Source organism: Rhipicephalus sanguineus, chromosome 9 (genome assembly GCF_013339695.2).
Source record: "Rhipicephalus sanguineus isolate Rsan-2018 chromosome 9, BIME_Rsan_1.4, whole genome shotgun sequence".
Taxonomy (NCBI): Eukaryota; Metazoa; Arthropoda; class Arachnida; order Ixodida; family Ixodidae; genus Rhipicephalus; species Rhipicephalus sanguineus.
In genome coordinates, this window is record NC_051184.2 from 3,585,127 (window position 1) to 3,606,713 (window position 21,587).

The 21,587-nt window shown below is 48.5% G+C and overlaps 1 protein-coding gene across 1 annotated transcript; it reads left to right on the top strand.

Annotated features, from left to right (window-relative positions):
- The first annotated feature begins 4,542 nt into the window (after window positions 1-4,542).
- LOC119404301 (uncharacterized) lies at window positions 4,543-15,207 on the top strand. Its single transcript, XM_037670856.1, has 3 exons — window positions 4,543-4,749; window positions 9,560-9,913; window positions 15,011-15,207. The coding sequence occupies exons 1-3, from the start codon at window positions 4,674-4,676 to the stop codon at window positions 15,205-15,207; spliced, it is 627 nt and encodes a 208-aa protein (XP_037526784.1). The 5' UTR covers window positions 4,543-4,673.
- Window positions 15,208-21,587: the final 6,380 nt, after the last annotated feature.

The window sequence follows — 21,587 nt, forward strand, 5'->3', positions numbered from 1 at the left end:
TGTGTAGACTCGTGAACCCCAGCATATCCGAAGAAGATAAGGTGGGGCATCTTCTTAAAGGCATAGCCGAAGATGTGTATCGGTTTTTCATTGCCAAAGAAAATCTGACATCTGTGTCCGAGGTAAAGCAACACTGCCGCACGTTTGAAGCACTGAAGATGCGTCGTATCGCACCGAAATTCGGCCGTTTGGCTAATGTACCGACCGTGGCCAGCGTCAACGCTAGCTCACCATTCGACCTTTCATCAACGATACGGCAGATTGTACGGGAGGAACTGCTCCGCTGCCACGAAATCAGCCGTTTCGGTGGTGACGACTCCCGAGGCAATGAGCCCGGACTACCGCCTATGTCTTGGCAACCATCCGTTAACGCAGCAAACGTGGACAATTACCAAGCCGTGCCACAGTCTGGACCTGGACCCGCAAACCGACCTCGTTTCAACAGCGGGCAGCAGCGCCGCAACACTTCTCCGACGCGGTGGTGCCACCCAGCTCACCTTTTGAACAAGTAGGCATTGACCTGATAGGACCGTTCCCACGTTCATCAAAAGGCAACCGTTGGATCGTAGTATGCGCCGACTACCTGACTCGATTCTGCGAGACGGCGGCGCTACCCTCTGCAACTGCAAACGCAGTGTCAGATTTTGTACTGCATTCGATAATACTTCGTCATCGCCCTCCTCGCGTGATCATTGGTGATCGTGGCCGTCAGTCCATAGCTGATATTGTTGAAGAAATTCGTCTGTGTGCCTCAAACCTGCGACATTCAACGCCCTATCACCATCAGACCAATGGCTTGACTGAACGCACGAATAGAACTCTTGTGAACATGATGTCCATGTACGTTAGCTCGGACCACAAGAACTGGGACGAAGTGCTGCCGTTCGTCACGTACTTATATACCGCGCAGCGTGAGACCACTGGATACAGACGTTTTTCCTCCTTTACGCTCGTCCACCGAGGTACACTTTGGACACTATCTTTGCTTTCTGCAGTCACAACGACGCTTGTATCGCGGAAACCCTCTGCCGGGCGGAGGAGGCTCGGCGCCTCGCCCGATTGCGTACTCTAGCTTCACAAGAGCACTATAAATCGCGGTATGATAGTCGACACCGTCAGGTCACCTACAATCCTGGTGACCTAATGTGGTTATGGACTCCGGTGCGAAAACGTGAACTGAGTCAAAAACTCCTCGCTGACTATGTTGGACCGTTTGTTGTGACAGAGCGCCTTAGTGAGTTGAATTATAGGATTGCACGCCTAACTGCCAGTGGAAGACGGTCATCCAAGACCGAAGTCACGCATATAGCACGCCTGAAGCCCTTTACTCAGCGACCCTCCAACTGACTTCTCGCCCGGAGGGCTTCGTCTGCAAGAGGAGCAATGTTAGTGTGTCTAATCTACAGCGAAGGAGTAGCAGTGCCTTACGAATAAAGCTCTCTTACAAACCTCGTAACAATATATTCTTCTAAATGAGTACGTGCCATTTATGAATAAGTTATTAGGTGTTGTGAGTTCCCACTAGTATTTGCTTTGACCAGTTTTTGATTGCAGTTTACCCAGTGTTAGTTGTCGTTGCTGCTGCTCTTGTAGTTCACCTATTCACCGAGGCTCGCGCCCACTGCGAGGGCAGGGGCGTAGCCAAGGGGGGGGGGGGGGGGTTGGGGGGGTTCAAACCCCCCCCCCCCCGAAATTTTTCAGTTTTGCTTACGTATATATAGGCACGCACACACAAACGCACGCACGAACATACATAAAGTATGGTTGAACCCCCCCCCCCCCCCCCGAAAAAAATTTCTGGCTACGCCCCTGGACGCTACAGTAACGTCATCACGACATCTGACGATGTAATCGCATGAAATCGTCGCTTGGTCAAATGTGGGCCGATTCCGGACGCAGTGCAACACCACGTGAGTTGCAGTCTTGATCGAAGATGGCTTTCGCCTTTGAGCACAAATGCCGCTTCGTTCTCTACATCCGCTTTGTTGCCATCGCATACATTGCTTCGCCCTTGCGGCGAAACTGACCTTTTTTTTCTAGTTCCATGATGGACAGCGCCTCGTGGAGAATTCTTGAGTGCGACATGACTGTAGAACACGTATTTTCACATACTGCCCTTAATTTAACGACCAATGGCAGATATATCGCATGCCGTCGACTCGACGGCAGAGCGTTCGTTGTAGAGTGGTTCCGTGACCTCCACCGCCACTGTTCTGCGAGCCGTGAATCAGCGTTGCACTCTTTGAAGGCCATGGAGCACTCTGCTACTGTCAGCGATTGCGCAGTGAATGCTCCTGGGTGCGCACGTCCACTGCTTACTCTGGTTTCTTTGTCAGCTTTCCCCCTCACTCAACGTACGATAGGTAGCAGACCAGGTTTTTTTTTTTCTTTGTACTACTGATAAGGAAAATTTGGCGCACAAATAAGGCGCCGGTTATTCCTCAGCGTTTGAATGGGTTGATCACACAACACAAATGGTTAAACGATATATCTATCTATCTATCTATCTATATATATCTATGTATCTATGTGACCTCTTAGCAGCTTTAGAAGGCAGGAGAGGCCCCGCCCAGACGACCGAAGCGCGGCAGCCGATCGCCTCCGCGACTAAAGAAATAGTCCCGCTCATGCACGCGCCGATATTCTCCGAAGGCGGAGCCACCGGCCGTCCCGCTCATGACGTCAGTCCCGAGTGCGCGCCCATTGGTGCAGGCTTGTGTTCATCCGCCTTTGAGGAGGAAATGCCGCTGCCTTCTAAAGTTGTATCCGACTATAGGTGTCCATGTGTGCATCTATCTATGTATCTAACCTGCTTAAGCCTTGTCCTAAATATGCATAGGAAGGCGTGAGTGTATAACGAACAGAATTCGCACCTCAAGGCATGAATGACGTGACTTCCCTATCCCGTACGTCATGAAATCCTTTCCACTAGTGACGTGCGGCACATACCCGCATACCGCGGCCCGTGGTATTCATATGCACCACAGGTGATTCAGTCTATATCGTATAACCCAGACCTTGGGAATCTTAATTCGACAGAAAATGCGGTGCCGGCGTCGGCAGCGCTGTCAACTGGAAAAATATTCCTATGGAAAAGGCGCCACTAGTGGTGCCAAGCCTGAAGGAAGTGCCGAGCTGGGAGCTTTTTTTCTTTCTTCCTCTCTTTATTTCTTTTTTGTCATCTGTTCCGTTCATTTCTTTCTTTCTCTCTCTTTCTCTTTTTGTCTCTCTCTCCCCTCGCTTTCCTTTCCCACCCCCTTGCTCTACTATACAAGGCTATTCTGTGCTCTGCTAGCGTGCCGGGATAGCAGAGTGGTTACGACGCCCGTCTTCGGATTCTGGCTACGCGAGTTCGAATCCCACCTCGCCAAGAAAATTTTTTTCGCTAAGAACTTCTTCCTCTTTCTTTCACTCTGTCCTCGTTCTCTCGCCCATCAAGTTCTTGCATCCCACGCCGTACAAATCTTCGCACGTGTTCTGGTTGCACATAGGTCCGGCTAGCAACCACAGCTATGCGGTGAAGTAGCACTCCGTTTGTGCAGGTGACATGCCTATCGTGTCGGCAATTAACATGTCCGGCGCGTCGAAGGCCGGTGATAAACATTGATTATCGATGACTAGTGTTAATTCAGTTCGCTACAGCGGCGGCGTCCAAAAATACAAATTGGCCCGAGCGTCAGCTTCTCCGCAATGCGTGGCTGCTAGCGGCGTTTGGAAGACAGATGCGCAACTTTGCTACCTAAAGGTAGCATATACAGTAACTCTAGGCGAAGGCTCATCGCAGCGCCCCCCCCCCCCCCCCTCCTTATTAAGCATGGGGCAGACTTCACCCCCCTTTCCTGCCTGCGCACGCCTGTGCGCGCAACTACTCGGTTCACACAGACGTCGATCCACCTCGTAACGCTCGGTTCAAAGCAAAAAAATCGGCACGAGCTGCTATTCACTGACTGCTTCGTATGAAACTGATTCCCACAATGCGTGGGATTTGCTGGATTATTTTGTATGCACGTCTATGGGAATTAAGTTGGGGGTTCAGCTTACGGGAGGGCCTGATAGGTTCTCTTCTTCGGGACCTATTAACAATTAAGGAAGATGGTCAGGACCCCTCCCTCTTGATCCGCCCGTTCTGGCAGCTTGTGTTTTTGCTGACGAAGCTGTCCTTCAATCAACTATGGCAATGCGAGTGGACGTGTTTCCATAGTCTGTCGAGCAAGCACTCGGATTGTGACATGAAACATTACGCAGGGTGTGCTAAGCTTCGTCCAGTAATGGCGACGCCGAAATTATTTATGGTCGCTTTGTGTAACATTTATCGATTGCGAGAGATGACCTTGCGCGGCGGGTGAGGCCGAACAGACGCGGGTCTCTCCTATTTTTGAACGACGTCGCTTCGAGCTCCTCTTCAGGGCTTCCCTTTCACGAGTTCAATTCGCAGCGCGGCCGTAAAGGGTGAGAGGGGGAAGCGCCCTCTCGCTGTTGGTTTCGGTGCTTAACCGTCGGTTCCAGTCCACCGGAGCCGCACTCGAAACGTACGCTACTGCTTGTCGGCTTCGCACAGTTCTCGAAAGTACGCCAGCTCTGTAACTGTAACAACGGACTATGTCGACTCGTTGTGCGTGCTGTCTCGTACGTTAAAACTACGCGCTGTGCTCGTGGCTGACATTGTGGAAACAATGGTTGTCTCATCCAGCTCTTTCACTATGCATCGCGGGACTGGGCCTGCTCTCGTATTCTTTTTAACACTCGTAGGTGAGTCCTGAACGTTTCTTCTTTTTGTGTTGCCAGTATACTGCAGCTAATAATGTGCTTATTGATCTCCTCGAGTGCGCGATGTTGGCGAGTTCCTTGCATTGGCCATCCTGGCTCTTCCCACAGGTGCATTCTGTTGATGTTCGGACCCTAGGCCTTTCTCGTGTGGTTTTACGGAGAACGCGTGGCTTTATTCCTTGATCGATTATCTCTCAAACCGGGTTGATTTCAGTGGAGTAATGTCGAGGCTTTGACGGTCTGGCCGGGAAGTAACATGACAGAATAAAAGGACACCGGCCATGAAATAAAATACGGAAAAAGACGTTTCGGCTCCCCTGACGGGAGCCTTGTTCACAATGAAAAAACTTATTTTATTTCATGGTCGCTGTCCTTCTTTTATTCTGTCATTTCAGTGGAGTAGACGGTTGGGATAACTGGTGCAGCATGGTTCGAAAAGTTGTGGGTTTTGAGCCATATTACCTGTAGCTTCTCGCGCATCGCCTTTTCTTATACGCGAGCATGTCGATGACGGTCACAATGAAGTCTTCCTGTCCTAGTGGTTTCATTGGCTCCCATATCCGACTCCGTTTTTATAGAACATTGTCACCTTTTGATTGTTAGTTCTGAACAGCATCAGGATGGACTAAAAGTTCGTAAGTGGACACCATCGCTTGATGCACTGTGATAACAACTTTAAAGTGGCATTTATCGAGGACAGACTATAAGAAAAAACACTTTGCGTTGTGTACGAGTTCATCTGGCTCGCCGCATATCCAGGTGTCTGTGAGCAAATTGTTTACCGCCCAAATGTGTTGTCTGTCAGTTCTAAGTTCGCTTGTCTTTTTCTTTTTTTTGTGTTCATAAAGACGTGATGAACATTGCATTTTGCTGACGTTACAAAATTAGTGCTACAACGCTTAGAAACCGTGAAAAACGATGTCATATGCAGCAGGATTCGCTTGACTGTTAACGGAGAAAATGGAAAAAATGTGTAGAAATTTTTAATGAAAACAGACGCAGTATTTTTCTTCGAACGCCCACGGAATCTTGTCGTGTAATGTGCCACTATCGGTTACCGTATACAGCACAATTCGCGTGCAGTCGGCAAACTGATTTCCTGCCGTTTCTCCAGCACGATCCTCATCGAAGCTTGAGATTAGTCATGACTAGAGACCGGATTTTAGGCCAATGCCTATTTCGTTTCTTGCGTTCCTATCGCCCCATTTTGATATATGAGCATAAATTAGAGGTCAAGAAGGGCTCTTATAGTGTTTTTATAGGGCCTATAAATGCCTATTTTTGTCGGTTCTGCCCAAATTCGTATAAGTGCCTATAAATGCTTATTTTCGAAATCGGCGCTTATATAAACACTATGTAACCTTAATTTCGCTTAAGCGATCGTTTGAGACCGTTATTTATCTTACCGCAACTTACCGGGCTACAATGACTGTTCAGAACTCTATGTGGTTCAACATAGTCCTCTAGTAAGTCTCCTCTATTTTCGAAATGTATCGACAACTACACGTGTCAAGGGGTCCAAGGAGCAGCGCTGTATAGCAGACAACGCGCCGCTTGCTCACGTGCATCTTGCAGACGCCTGAAACCAAGTTCAGTGCGCGCTTGATTGTGCCAGTGACGCATCTATTGGCCTGGTGTGCGACCGATGGCGGCGCTGCGAACGGCGCCTGTATGACGTCAGAGCGGGGATTCGCGCGCTTTCGTCTGCTACGTAGGCCCAGCGCCGTGTTGAAACCGCCGTTGTGGTAAATCTCAACAAAAAAGATGTTCAATTGGTTATCTTGCAACCGTGGGACTGCTTTTAACGTTCATTTAGAACTACAAATCTTTGTTTTTTAGAACTGCGGCCGCTTGTCGCCGCGGCGAGTGCTGCGCAATGGTGAAGTACTGCTCTGTGCCTCAGTGTACTTCGTCCGCTCGTGAAAAAGGCGTTAGCTTTCACAACTACCCTAAGGAACCAAAGCTGAAGAAGAAGTGCATCGCAAGCTCAGAATGGGAAAGCGCTCCAGGCCTTCATCGACCGTGTGCAGCAAGCACTTCGCGGACAGTGACTTCTGCTACCCACCGTACGCGCGACTCTTAGGTAAGCTTGTGACCGTGTTTAAGCGCCCCACCAATACTTAAGGCGTTCATTGCACGCAGGCTATAAGCATAGGCGACTTACAGCAGGTGTGGTGCCGTCCCACAACCTGCCGCGAAGGCCCCTAGACAAAGAGCTGACGACGCGGCCTCCGAATCGCCTCGCAGGAAAGCGCGCCGCGTGAGCTCACCTGAGCGACGCAGGATATCTGAGACTACGGCTGCATTTGGATGGCGTACATACGTATTTTACTTATGAAGGCAAGTGCGTGTCTAGCGGACTGCTTATCACAATGTCATAAGCGAAACCTGTTGCCGCTGTTTAGTGCACATTCTCTAAAAGTTTTCACATGAGGCAGTGCAGACGCTTTTTTAAAAGCGGAGCTCTTTAAACTTTTCGTTAGGCTGCGTGGCGTGAAACTGGACCCAGCTTGCCTTTGCCACGTTAATCTCTGTGGCCCTGTGCGTGGTATAATCAGCGATTAACTATTTGTTATATTCTAATACCCATGCGACGGCCCTGTGCGGTATTAACAGGAACTACGACGTAATATCGTTCTCACTGAACCAACACTACGGGACAAACTGCGATCATGGGCATCGGCAGGGGGGTGTGCAACAAGGCGGCACTTGCGCACTTGTTTGCAGCACGAATGCAGCGGCGGTTATGCGATCTCCGTTGACGGCCTCGACCGCGCATTCAACAACGTGGCCTGCGTCGTACACTGCCTCACCCTCGATGAGGCACCGCTACCTTTCACAAGCTTTATCTACATACTTGTAGATGCTGGAGAAGGGCACGCTTACTGAAATATTGAAAGCACCACCCAAACTAATAAGTATCGTACGGCGGAAACAAGATAACGAGCGAGAACACTCACACATATTTTCACTTTCTAACCAGCAATGCGGCCGGTGGCATCGGCGCACTCGTCGACCATTCGGGTGATTTCTTGGCCCTGTAGATTGGGCCTCAACTAAAACAAGTTCAAGATTACACTCGAAAACATTCGTTGCAGGCGTTAGTTGACCGTCGCGAGGCTGTTCGTTCGACAAAGTTCCCGCCTGAAGCAGACGATCCGCATACAGGAGCAGCGGCTGCTGCAGCGCGGTTGAGAGCGGAGCCCCCGCTCTGACGTCACACGCGAGAGGGCGCCACTCCAAGATCTCGAGGCCAATAACTTTGTATTCCTCAGAAATACGCTTTCTTGATAACATGTTATCTTGACATTGTCGCTCCGCGTCATACGTTGGCCCTTCACGCATGCGCGGAAAGTGTCATTTTTCGTTTCTCGGAGTGTCATTAAACAGTTGGCGCTTATCTTCCTTCTCTTTTCTTGCCCCCTTGTTTCACGAAATGTATTTTGCGCCACAGTACCTGAATAACCGCTGCCGCAGCCGGTGCTTCGACCACAGCTTCGCTGCCTTCCCTCTTCGTGGTAGTGGACGGGCTCTACATTTTTATCTCTGCATGAGCACAGGCGCCTCTGTTAGCTGGCGCATGGTTTATCGTCACGTGAAGTGTTGGCTAGGCACAAGTGATTGCAGCCTTCAGTCGGCTCAGCTATGGGCATCGCTTAGAGCTCGGCTACTCCCTAGCTGGCCCCATAATCGTCGCCTTTCGACAACGAATCCGTGTGGATGCCTCACGTTCCGCTTCCCACTGAGCGCAGTGCGCGCAACACCAAGCTTCGCGCATCCGCAAGTACGAACTGCCTGGTAAAGCTGTTGAGCGGCCTAACTCTGTCTGGGAACAGATTAACGTGAAGGTTTGGGCGAGTTGGTACACCGTTTCGCAAGGCATTAATATTTATGGGAGATCTCTATTTTTAATCTCCACCGCTTCAATGATTTCCTTCGTGACCAGCGAACGCGCGCTGTTCAACTGGGCCTTGCACCGCAGCGTGCGCAATGCGCGGCGAGGTGTCCAAGTTTTTCAACGCGATACCTGTGCTACAACGCGATACAAAGCAGAGTGGGTCAGTGAACAAACGGGTGTTAAGAACATCGAAATCAAGAAGAAATGGCCATGTATCGCGTAGGCAAGATAGCCGCTGGTCATTAAGAGACTGGATTCCAAGAGGAGGCAAACGCGCGAGGGGGAGACCGGAAGTTTGGCGGGCAGATATGAGATTCAGAAGTTCGCGGGTGTAACGTGGCCGCAGCAGGCAGATGACGGGTTTGATTGCATGTAGAACATGCATGGCCTTTGCCCTGCATCAGGCTGATGACCAGTGGTGTCGTTGATGCACCTGCCTGTCTGGCCTACACACTGTTAGTTGCCCATCAATATGTTTATCAGAGAAATACTTTTTTGTCGCGTCAGCCGCCCGAATTGATAGGCTGGCTTGATTGGATTGCGTGTTCCCCTCTCCTTTGCGCTCCGTCTATCTCTTTCGCCTTCCGTGTCGTTATTTGCGCTACTACGTGAACTGTGCCTGTAGAATGTTTCCTTTTTTTTCTTTGAAACAGCTTCAAGCACTGGCGCGGCATTGTGGTGCAACACCCGCTTTCCACTTATAAGCCCCCGAGTTGGATTTTTCGCGATTTTTACCCATCGCGATTTTTCGCTCTAATATCGCCCTAATAACGCCCATTATCTAATATCGCCCATTATCGCCCTAATAACGTAAACTATCATTGTGCGTTTGGTTGTCGCCCGGATTTTTTTTTTCTTTTGATGACGTATAGACGAAATATTTCTCTGACGCAGCCGCCGGATCATCGCCCATGTTCCGGAGCTCGGTGCTTATCCTGAACCAACCCTTCGACGGCAACTTGGTGCGCCCGGACAGCGAGGCCTTTCAACAGCTCGGCGCGGAATTTAAGCTGCTGCTTTCTCAATCCGTGGGGCGTTATCTGCGGCCCCCGCACAACATGCCCTCCGTCGAGGTCCTTCGCTTTGCGCCGGCCCCCACGGCTGGTGCGCTGACCGTCACCTGCGACATCAAGCTTCCGCGCGCCGACCCGAGGGACCTGCAGCGCGCCATCCGCTCAGTCCTGGACGGCGGCCGCCTCGGCAGGTTTCAAGTGTCCGGCCAACAGTCCACCTTCACTCAGCTTGGCGGTGAGCCCTCTTCATCGCGCGCGCGTTGCTTGACATGTTGTCACCCTCAGTTGACCTTCCCCCGCAAACTTTCACGGGATGGTCTTGGTAAAAATATCTCGTGTGAGTCGCGTATTTCATAAAAAAGTCCTTGCTAGTTTGCAACCACTAATAACTCGTATTTGAAGGTACGAAATCAAAAGGTAGCACCGAGCTAATCTAACGCTGACGCACTCATGAGTCCACCCAGGCAGGCTCACTCACTCAGATCGAGCCGTAAGTACTAGTCTGAATGAGTCCAGCTGAGGAAAGTTTTTGGTGAGTCTCAGTCGGAGTGAGCCCAAAGAGCAAAATATATTTGAGTCTGAGTGAGCTCCATTGTTCTTGTATTCTCCATTGTACACACACACACACACACACACACACACACACACACACACACACACACACACACACACACACATATATATATATGTGTGTGTGTGTGTGTGTGATTGGAATGATCATCGCCATGAAATGGAAAATTTTGAAGCGACCCTAATGGCTAGAAGCTTGGTCAAGTTCGTGTGTCAGTCATCAATCGCGTAATCAGGGAGAAAAAAAATTTTTTAGATAAGTGCTGTATGACAATACGCGATATGAGTGCAAGGTCTGTTGAAAACTGTCTTTTTTAAGTGCGGAACTCTTTAGGGGGCCGGGCTGTCGTAGGCTGTGATCGTATGCTGTCGTCGTAGCTTGGAGGCAAAGCATAGCCATCCGAGCGCGAGCTCGAGCCAGAGAGAAGTCTTCTTCCTCGTATTCTTCGAGCGCCATACCCGCCACGGTGGTATAGCGATTATGGTGCTCTACTGCTGACTTGCAGGTCGCGGGATAGAATCCCGGACGCGGCGGCCGCATTTTCGATGGAGGCGAGAAAGCTCGAGGCCCGTGTACTTATAGATCTAGGTGCACGTTAAAGAACCCCCGGTGGTCGAAATTTCCGGAGCCCTCCACTACGGCGTCTCTCATAACCATATGGTGGTTTTGGGACATTAAACCTCAACAATTATTATACTGCTGTATGACATACTTCCGCTAGTAAAAAACACACACACATGCAGACTCGGCAGACTGGCCACTGCATGAACGTACGAGCCAGGGAACATGACAGAAATCTAAGGTAAGAAAATGAACTTGGGCATCTTCCCGCGCCAGGGGCGTAGCCAAGGGGGGGGGTTCAAACCCCCCCCCCCCCGAAATTTTTTCAATTTTGCATGTTTATATATACACGCACACATACAAACACACGCACGAACATACATAAAGTATGGTTGAACCCCGCCCGAAAAAAATTTCTGGCTACGCCCCTGTCCCGCGCACTGCAAGGTCTGCAAATGCGAACCACGATTTCATGAGGTGACGATCCTAGGTAAAAGCAAGTATCAGACAGCCCGTGAGTTATAGAAGCCTTTTATATCAGTAAGTGAGGTGATGAATGTATAAGTGACGCGTCCATACAGCTGCGGTCTTCTAAGATTAAATTGTTTGAGAGGTGGGTAGCTTAGGCAGTGTTGTTGGCTATTCTGCGCATGTGTGTGTCACATGTATATATCGCTGTGTTTCATGCCTGAAGTAAATCAGTTGGTCTAGGCTACTGGTGGCAGAGAAAATGAAGGTCAAAGTATTACTTTCAAATTTAGCGCCGAAATCTCTTCACATGAATGTCGGCATGACGTCATGGATTTCAGTAGGGGTTTTTTTTTTCGTATTTTGGCCGAATTTGTTCAACAAAAACTTCCTGAAACTGTTCTTTCTCTGGCCCCGTCGGAGGTCACTTCATTTTTACCGAATGCGAGCTATGTAGGCTCTATTCATCATCAGCCTGTCTTTCTCCTCTGCAGTACGAAAGAATCTCCCCACGATCTCCAACCATACCTCTCCTGCGCGACCCGATTCCATATTATGCCTGCAGATTACCTTTTGCCGTCCACGTTCGCGCTTCCCATCTCTTGGTATCCATTCCGACGCTATAACTCGCCATCTGTTATCTAGCTGTCCTTCACTATGCCATTAAAGCTGTTAATGTTGCCTTGTTTATTTCGGTGTGCATTATGGTCTATTTAAATCAAGTTTTCTTTTAGCTGCCTTGATTCTCGCGCCCTTTTTTTACTGCTGTGTCTACCTTTAGGACGTCATGGTTTCGTATGAGCAGTTTCGATAGCTCAGCAAGTTTCATCGTCTCTTGAGGCAGTCACTTTCATCTGTTATCGCGTTTTTATTAAGTCTTTTAGTGGCTTAAAGGGACACTAAAGACAGATAACAATTTGTCAGAGGGAAAGCTCAATGTATGACGTCTAAAACGGCAATATTATCTACAGCAGCGCCCTACTTACCGAGAAAAGCTAAATGAATGGATGGATGGATGCTATGAGCGTCCCCTTTATAACGGGGCGGTGACAAGTGTGCCACCAGGCTCGACAAAAAAAAAAACCTTTACTCTTCTTTTTCTTAGTGTTGGCCTAGTGTCTTTACTTCAAGTAAAACTATTTTACTCCAGAAAAAAAACTTAAGTTTTCAGCTCCGTTCTCTGCCCTTTACGGCAGAATGTCCTTATTTTTTTCCAATATTTATTTTTGTCCTTTCTCTCTAATTTTCTGCCACCAATACTCTAACCGTCTCTTACTTATTTCAATCGCGGGTATATTCAGCTTTCCATTGTCTCTAAAACCCAAGGAGTCATGTAGGCTCGTGCCCAAACGTACACCTGGGTGCAGGGGCGTAGCCAAGGGGGGGGGGGGGGGGGGGGTGGGGGGGGTTCAAACCCCCCCCGAAATTTTTCAGTTTTGCTTGCGTATATAGGCACGCACACATACAAACGCACGCACGAACATACATAAAGTATGGTTGAACCCCCCCCCCGAAAAAAATTTCTGGCTACGCCCCTGTGCGAGGGATTGGCCTAGCATTGAGTGATTTTGTAAAGCTTTAGAATAAGGTAGTTTATAGAATATAAACGTTACAAAATTATGAAGGAAATTTTGGTGCTTGATGAAATGTATAAAGAAACATGGTTGATCCCTCCGTCATAGAAATCGGCATAATATGAAAGTGAAACGTATCCTTACGGAGGTAATTGAATGTTTACTGTACATTGATATAAGAAAGCTTGCACAAGATCTATTGGTGTTTGGCAGCTATAGCACCGTTTAACGTGGACGCACCTATGTTGACGCTTGGTGGTACATCTCCATCCCGACGACTATCGTGCACGATCAATGATTAAACAAACCTTTGTGGTAGCTGTAGTAGTTAGTGGTGAGAGCGCAATCAGAGAAAGCGGCATACCTGCCAAGTCTCCCGGATTCTGCCCATTTCTTATGTTTGTCAGGAAAATCTCCCAGAAATCGAAATTTCTGTGCGTGACCAGGCCGTATTGACAAAAATCCAACCGAATCCGATTCAAGCTTTTTGCGAACCCATCGCATTAAGTAAACCAATTTAGGAGGCGTTGATGTAAACGTACAGTAGAATCTCGGTGATAACAAAACCGGCTGATACTAGTTCGTGAAATTCCCCAGCAGAATTCCACTGTGTCCAATGGGCCGAAATTCGGACGTTTCGAACACTTTTCCACGTTGCGGCGGGTGATTAGAACTTTGGCTACAAACCGTCGAGCGATGGCCGAGAGCAGCGTGCTGGAAGCTTCGGAAGTACGTGCGCGGCCAGCGTAAACTGCGCCAGAACTGTGGTTATCGTTTGCCACAACCGCTGTGGACGAAACCGCGGTCGTTCTTAACACGATTGTGCATGGCGATGACATAACTGACAGAACTCCGAAAGTGCACGCGTGTCTGATGCTCACCCAGTCAAAGTGACGCTGCTTTCCGCTGACGCTGCGGACAAAACCGCGGCAGATACGATCATAGATAGCAACAACCGACTTAGTTTTAAAGGCACGTGCGCTGCCAGCGCACGCGGATTGAAAAGAGAACTACCGTTTGCCGCAACCACCACGCACGACATCGCGGTTGCTGCGATGCGATCATCGATAGCGACTACGAGCTCCGAAAGTACGTGGCTAATGCAGCGACAGATTAAAGGCAATAATGTTGTAAAAAAGGCACGAAGCATTTCGGCGTTCCTGTCAATCTTCGCTTATGACTATGATGGAGTGGACTTAGGCACTTAGTTTTCAGTTGGCCTCAAGCGATGCTTTGACGCACGCTTTCGCAGCAGCCAGCTGCGCTGTCCATTATTGCTCCGTTCACGTGTGTCCCAAAAAGACATACGCGAGTTCTTTTGACGGAAATTGAGGTTTTGTGCGTATATCGTGGTGTAACGATTTAACTTAGAGATTACCAGACACAAAGCTACAAATTACAGTAAAAATGTCACCAACAAAAATTTTGCTGTCAGGGGTCCTTTAAAATGTGGTAGCAGTATCTTCATGAATTTTTTTTTTTATTTTTGAACCCGCCAAATCAGGTGCTCGTATGATTCGTGTAAATACTCTGCTTGAAGGCATAGTTTTTATCTAGATGGGCCAAATAAATGCTTTTTCTTGTCTTTTTGCCCCCATTGTAACATATGTGTGGGGCAAGTAACATATGTGTGGGGCACTTCTGATAAGCCGAACTCCTGATAAGACGTACAGATGACCGCGGTCCCTTCGAGTTCATCTTAACAGGAGTCTACTTACATTGATGTATTTATTACGCATTGTTGTACAGCCGGGTGCAATATTTTGCTGATTCTATGTATTGCTGTTTAAGTTGTCACTCTATGTTACCTTGTGAACATTTGTAATTGAATTATTTTTATTATTGTTCTAGCTGCTGTAACACCCCCTTTCTGCTTTGATCTCGTACGAGATTGGCAATATTTTAAAATAAATAAACGTAAATAAAATATGCGTAGTATTTACATTAGCCGAGAAAAAGCACTTACGGTTGGAGCGGAAATTAAGTGCACGCCTGTCTCTCGCAAGTGTTGTTGTTGTTGTTTGTGGTTATGTAGAGGAAGAGACGCTCATTTCTGCAGCCCAGTCGGGAGCACGGCGCAGCGTCTTGGGGGGGGGGGGGGGGGAGGGAAATGAAAGAGGATAGTGGTGTGTAGGATGTGACTGTGTCTCGTTCGCAGTGGCCGGAGCAGCAGGTCCACCAGGCTGCGGAGTTCTGGAAGGCGGAGGAGCGACTGAAAAAGCAGGTGAAGTGAAGGGTGGGCGCACGGCAGTCCTGTGGGCAGAGCTGATATTTTTTTTTTTTTTTGCTCAGTTGGTAACTGACTATATTAAAGACTCTTCTATGAAGCTTGGCAGACACCGCTTGTCTTTCTGACCAATAATTGTTGTGGTTAATATTGTTCTTGGGGAATACACTCTCAGAAAAAATTGAGTATTTGGGGAATATTTCTGCCACACAACAATAATCGTCATCTGGCTTGCTCGCATTTCCTGTCTTCAAAACCCGGCTGTCGTCACTTTCCTATCAAGAATGCTATGTCACGCTGATAACGCGCGTGCACCGTTTGTGACCGTCAAGTGCCAGGGCCGCGGTGATAACATACCAAAATAGTCGATTGTTTTCTTAGAGTGTATGTCATTGCCACAAAATGCTATGATTCTGTTCATGAGTACTGCGTTCCGCGAAAACAATTATCAACGTTGGTGCCGGGCTTTCCAATTACACGCTTGCTTTTTCCACAATGCAGGATTATGCAGGATGGGAGAACCGGGAGAGTATTTCGGCCGCGCGTTAAAAAAGTCACGTGGTACACAGAGCTGCTCCGCGCGCGGCGGTCGCGGTTGCCTAGACGAGGAAGACGCGGCCGCGGCGGCACTCCGACCGTCGTTGGGTTCTGCGGCAGTGCCATGTTTCCTTTGGTATTACAAAGTATTCAGTGGGCATTGCGATGAAGCAGTGACTGCATGAGGTGCACGTCACAGCGCACAAATGCAACATTCAAGGGTAAAATTTAGCACAGCTTCACTGACTTGGCGTCGCGAAGACTGATGAAACTGCGGAGCTGGTGCCTAATTCCTTGGCTTTGGGGTGCGTTTTTTACTAAGTACTATTTTAGCTGTCGATACAGCGATGATAATATGACGCCGCTAAACGGTCCGTGATCTCCTGCTTTGGCCACTCGCAAGTCAGGATCGGATTCCCTTCGTTGCTGGGCGGCCGACGTCTCTCTTCCCGACGAGTTTTGTCGTGCAGTTGCGGCGACACGCCTCTCTCACTCGAAACTCGGGGTCGGCCCGTCATCGTTGGGCCCATGTGCTCTAGCGAATTCCCATCATATTTCCCGCCGCGCCGCTTCTTCTCCCCAAGACAGAACCTTGTTCGTACTCGCCATACTCGTCGCCGAACGTCGTAATGCTCTGCGCCGACAGTGCACGCTTTTGTACTGTTTTGTTCACTCAGAATTTATACTTGCAGCAACAACGAAATGAAACAATGTTAGTGCTGTTAAATCAAGGTGTGCGGCCTAGAGGTAGGGGGCACTCTTGTAAGCTCAGCGCGAGCAGTCCGGCCGCATTAGAATTAACACCACAATTAAAGCACGATATGCAACACGTACGAACTGACGGTCGGATGCGTCTATCCTGGCCTCTCCTAACTCCATCGCACAGTAGTCAGGGAACACCAAGCCCAGCTTTTTACTCTGCCAAAATAACATAACACTACCGCAGAAGGGGAGCGCATACTATCGATACGATGGCCGGAGCCACCGCGTCTACGCATCTCCGTCTCGCCGGTCTCGCTCACCTGGCAACGGCCAGACCCCCGCCAGAGGGCCGCACCGGCCGCACTTTTTTAACGCGCGGCCGAAATGGCCGCGTCTCCTGCGCGCGGGTGGCAGGAGACGGTAGGTGGGGTAAAGCGTTCGGTTCACCCATATAGCCGCTTAAAACCGGCTTGACTTGGCTTGAAGTGTATAAGTAGGTGGCGGCAGAGTAGCGTTCAGGCCGCCGTTTATTTCTGCGTGGTGTGGTGGGTGTTGGCAGAGACGGCACTACTGGTGTTGGTTTTGAGCGTGAACTGTGTGCGCGAGAACCGCCTCTGGCCGTGGTTACCGTGGGCAGCCGTGGGGACGTGGTCGCGTTGTGTAAAGTGTTGTAGAACGTTATTCATGTGCAAGTCGTTGCCGCTTTTGTTTCTGCGATGTCCCCGTGTTCAGTGGACCGCCGCCAAATCTATAAGCAACGATAACGAGCGTGAGATAAAGGCCATGTGTATGCGATTTGTGAATGTCTGTAATAGTAGTGGTTCTTGATGGAAAGGAAGAACGGAGTGTCTAGCGCGTTACGTCTAGACGTAACTATAGGAGCCGTTGCAGTTACGTCTGGACGTAAGAATAACAAATCTTAAAGTTACGTCCAGCGTGAGATCAGACGCACCGAACCGATCGGCTCTAGTGGCGCAGCGGGCTAGTACGTGTCGTGCTCGGATCTGCGAGGACGTTGGTTCGAACCTCGCTGTTGTCCTTCTCTCTCTTTTTTTATTAAGTGCTCCACGGGCGCCGTAATATTTTTTGTTTAAGGAAATCGCCTTGGTGGCAGCGGTGGACGCCCCAGCCCACGTCGCGCTCCGTACTCTTGCTGTAGTGACACCAGCCACTCGAGCAAAATAGTGGAGCGACGACGGCGCACCGCGAAGCGACAGCGTCCCAGTGACACGAGCCAACCACTGAGACTGGCAAGACAATTATTAAACTTAAGTGCGCATTGTGAATCACACGGTGGACGTAACTTTAGCAGCTGATTATGGCTCCCTGAGTCGTCTGCTAGCCACACCGTGTTCGCTAGTGTGCGAACGTCCTGCGCGCGTCCTCAGAGGGCAGCCTATTCCGTTGTGTTAGCACAGCATCAAATGCTTGTACGTATGTCTGCACGATATAAACAAGCATTTCAATTTCCAAGGCTTGTATGCAGACTAATAAGTGAGCAAGACACGCAAATTGGGCGAGTTGGTGAGGTTCCATGGTAAAAATATAAAGCAGCGCTTTTTTAAACACAAGACGAAGGAATGGAGGGACACATACGTCTCTTCTTTCCTTCGTCTTGTGTTTAAAAAAGCGCTGTTTTATCTTTTTAATAAGTGAGTGCATGCACGTGTCGGTATGGAGGTGTGAATGCAGAATTTTTTGAGACACAATTATTATTTTATTTTATTTATTTAATACCCATAGCGCCCATACAGGCACTACGTACAGTGAGGGGGGGGGGGGGAGGTACAGAAGAAGAACAAGCATGAAAGTTGCAGGTGCAAATGAAAATGTAGATTACTCTACGCCGACACAAACGTACACAGCTCCGTCGAACACAGCTACATCAAAAATGTCGTATACATTGGGAAAACAATCTAAAATAAACAGAAAGCACAGTGATAATAGTTAATGGCAATGCGAACAGTAATTACAACAAAGCGCGGCAGTGGTAAATATATAGTACAGCACAAGATGCAAAGGAAGCACTAAAAGAAAACAACACAGTTTACAAATGGGATACAGTATAGATCATGGTGATTACCAGGCGTACGCATGATTTCTTTTAAGGCTCAGTGGTCAAAAGATTCAATCATTTTTATTGCAGAAAAGAATGCGTCATTAGACGAAATTCCTACAATTGGGGAAGGAAGTCGATTCCACTGACTGATAGTTCTGGGAAAAAAAGAGTTGCTGAAGGACGATGTATTGCATTTATATTCTCTTATCTTAATTGTGTTCGTGATCTTTGCGTGCTGATGTGTAGTGAGGCCGGTTAATGTATACGTCACGGGGAATTCAAGTATGAAAATGATATATGCTGTGTAATAGCTTCAGTCGAAATGACGCTCTTCGCATGCTGCAGAGACTTCCATTTTAATATCGCCTTAGATTCCGTTGAACTAAACTGTCTGTCATACATGGGTATATTAAGCACATATCTTGCCGCCATGGACTGAACTTTTTCTAATCTTTCTTTGTTTGATGCTGTTGAAGGGTCCCACACGCAGCACGCGTATTCCAGCACTGATCTTACGTATGTTTTATAAAATAACTCCCGGGTTTGCTGTGGAAATGCACGTGTATTTCGTCGCAAAAATCCCAAACTCCGACAAGCTTTACCTACGGTATAATCCACATGCCGACTCCATGATAAAGAGGGGCAAAAGTAAACGCCTAGGTATTTGTATTCGCACTCCATTTTTACCGGTGAGCAGTTTATTGTGTATTCGAATTCACCTGGACTTTTTTTTTCTGGTGAACCTCATGCAAACCGTTTTCTTAAGCTTCAGTTTCATTTCCCATCGCTCACACCATGCGTGTATCGCACATAAGTCGTTTTGGATCACAGATCAGTCAGTTTCAGAGGTAATTTTGCGGTATAATATGCAGTCATCTGCAAATAGCCTAATATGATATTGTACGTTTTCGTTAATCTCATTGATATAAAGTAAGAAAAGAAGGGGTCCCAGTACTGATCCCTGAGGCACCCCTGACGTAACATCAGTTATTGCAGACTGTTCGCCGTTTACAACTGCGCATTGTCGCCTCTCACGTAAATATTCAGCAACCCATGCAATAACTTGGGGATTAATGTCAAAGCTGGACAGTTTTTGCAGTAATAAGTAGTGCGAAACGGTGTAGAACGCCTTCTGAAAGTCGAGGAAAATACAATCAACCGAAGAGTTATCGTCCAGTGCTGCTGCTAAAACATGTGTGAACTCTACCAGTTGTGTGACGCACGATAGTTCATGTCTAAATCCGTGCTGGTTTGAGTTCAATAAAGAATTACTATTTATATGCTTAACAATGGCGGTATATAAAACGTGTTCAAGAATTTTGCAGCACACAGAAGTGAGTGAAATGGGGCGGTAGTTATTGATAACGTTGCGCGGGCCAGATTGAGCAACCGATGCCATTTTCCAGTCAGTCGGGAGAGAACTGTGTTTTAAGGACTTTTCGTAAATGACTGTTCGCAATCTCGTGAAGTGTTGGCGATTTAGAAATCCTTGTGACACCAAGCATGAACTATAGTCTGCAAAGGCCGGTTAGCAGTAAAAAAGACCTCAAGTCACGCACTTCTAGAGAGGTACACGGAATCATGCAAACAGAAAAGCAGAGTGCACAGAGTTCCACTTAAACTATAATTACACAGAAATACAGGCTTTTTTTTTTTTTGTAGCCGCTGCAGCAAGAAGTATATTGGTTCAGTCGCACAACACCATTTATATTGTAGTATGGGCAGAACACAACCTAAGCACGTACAAATAAAGCAAGAAAAAAAAACATCGAGCACAGTGGAAAACACGACTGTCGCCGAAGGCCAGTACCCCATTGATTGGCGGATTGCACTTCTCACACACGTAATAGGAACGTTAGGGCGGCTTCGTGCATTAATGTGGCAATGGAGGGCGTATATACCACCATTGGGCTGTAGTCAACGCGCTTTCTTGGATATGTGCAACACTTAATTGGATATGTGCCGCCGACCGCCCATCCATACTACACTGCTAACGCCGCGACGGTGAGCCCAATCTCGCAACAATGTTTTGCGAGTAGGCCAAGTAGGCTGCACCAACATAACTGGACGGAAGGAGGCTTTCTAAAGACGACATTTATGTGTACAGACGCGGGGCAGCTGTACCGATTGTTATTGTATGGACGTAACCCTAGTGGACGTGTGATACATCAACACGGGCACGCAAACCGTACTTACATCAAGTTCGATGGAGACCTGCAGTTATTTCACTTTTATTTCACTAACCGTGATTGCCCAGGTTGACCGCCTCAACGAAGCTAAGGAAAAGGCAGCACCCGAGACGATGGCTGAAGGCAGCGTGGCTCCGGCGGAGGCCGAAATTAACGTCTTCCTAAAGTGCGTCAGCTGGTCTGTCTCGACAACAGAGCTGCTGATACGCGAAACAGTCCGGCAAAACAAACCACGCACGTCTCAATACATAAGTGATGCTGGTAAATCGGTGATACGACAGTGATACTGAATGTATGGCCGCTTAATTCAGCGAGCGGCCGTGCTGAACGTTACAGTTACAGTGGATAGGTGTAAACGTCTAACCTTTCACACCGACCACAAGGTGACCACCCCTAACTTACGTCAAATATTCTCAGGGACAGTAGATTAAAAACAGCAAGGAGTTGTTTTAGTCTGCGCATAGGACGCGTAACCACGGAGGCAGAATTGCACCGTGGACCCCGTGGACAGTTACGTCTGGGCGTAACGATAGCGGCGGCTACATTTACGTCTGGACGTAACCCTAGACGCACCGTTAAATAAAAGTGATGGTTCAAGTACACTTCGCCCAAATGACTTTCCAACTGTAAGCGATCGATCCACGCAAACACGCACTTACCACACATACATGTCCGCCACAGTACAAGCTGTGCGTCAGACAGACATTCACAAATCACGTAACTCATGGCCTTTATCTCATACTCGTACAGCTCGTTATCATATCTGATAGATTTGGCAATGGTCCACTGAACAGGGGGACATCGCAGGAACGAAAGCGGCAACGACTTCTACAACATACACAACGCGATCACGTCCCTACGGTCAGAGGTGGTTCTCGTTAATGCGCACAGTTCACGCTCAATATCAACACCAGTACAGTAGTGCGTAGTGCCGTGCCTCCCCTGCCAGAGAACCCACCACGCAAGCCACACAAACGGGCCACGCAGAGCACGCACTTACCACACATACACGTACGCCACA

Excerpts from the sequence above, each read along its gene's own strand:
- LOC119404301 (XM_037670856.1), top strand. The coding sequence starts at position 4,674 with ATGGTTGTCTCATCCAGCTCTTTCACTATGCATCGCGGGACTGGGCCT. Across the intron at positions 4,750-9,559 it reads ATTCTTTTTAACACTCGTAG|CCGCCGGATCATCGCCCATG; the intron begins GTGAGTCCTGAA and ends TCTCTGACGCAG. Across the intron at positions 9,914-15,010 it reads CACCTTCACTCAGCTTGGCG|TGGCCGGAGCAGCAGGTCCA; the intron begins GTGAGCCCTCTT and ends TCTCGTTCGCAG.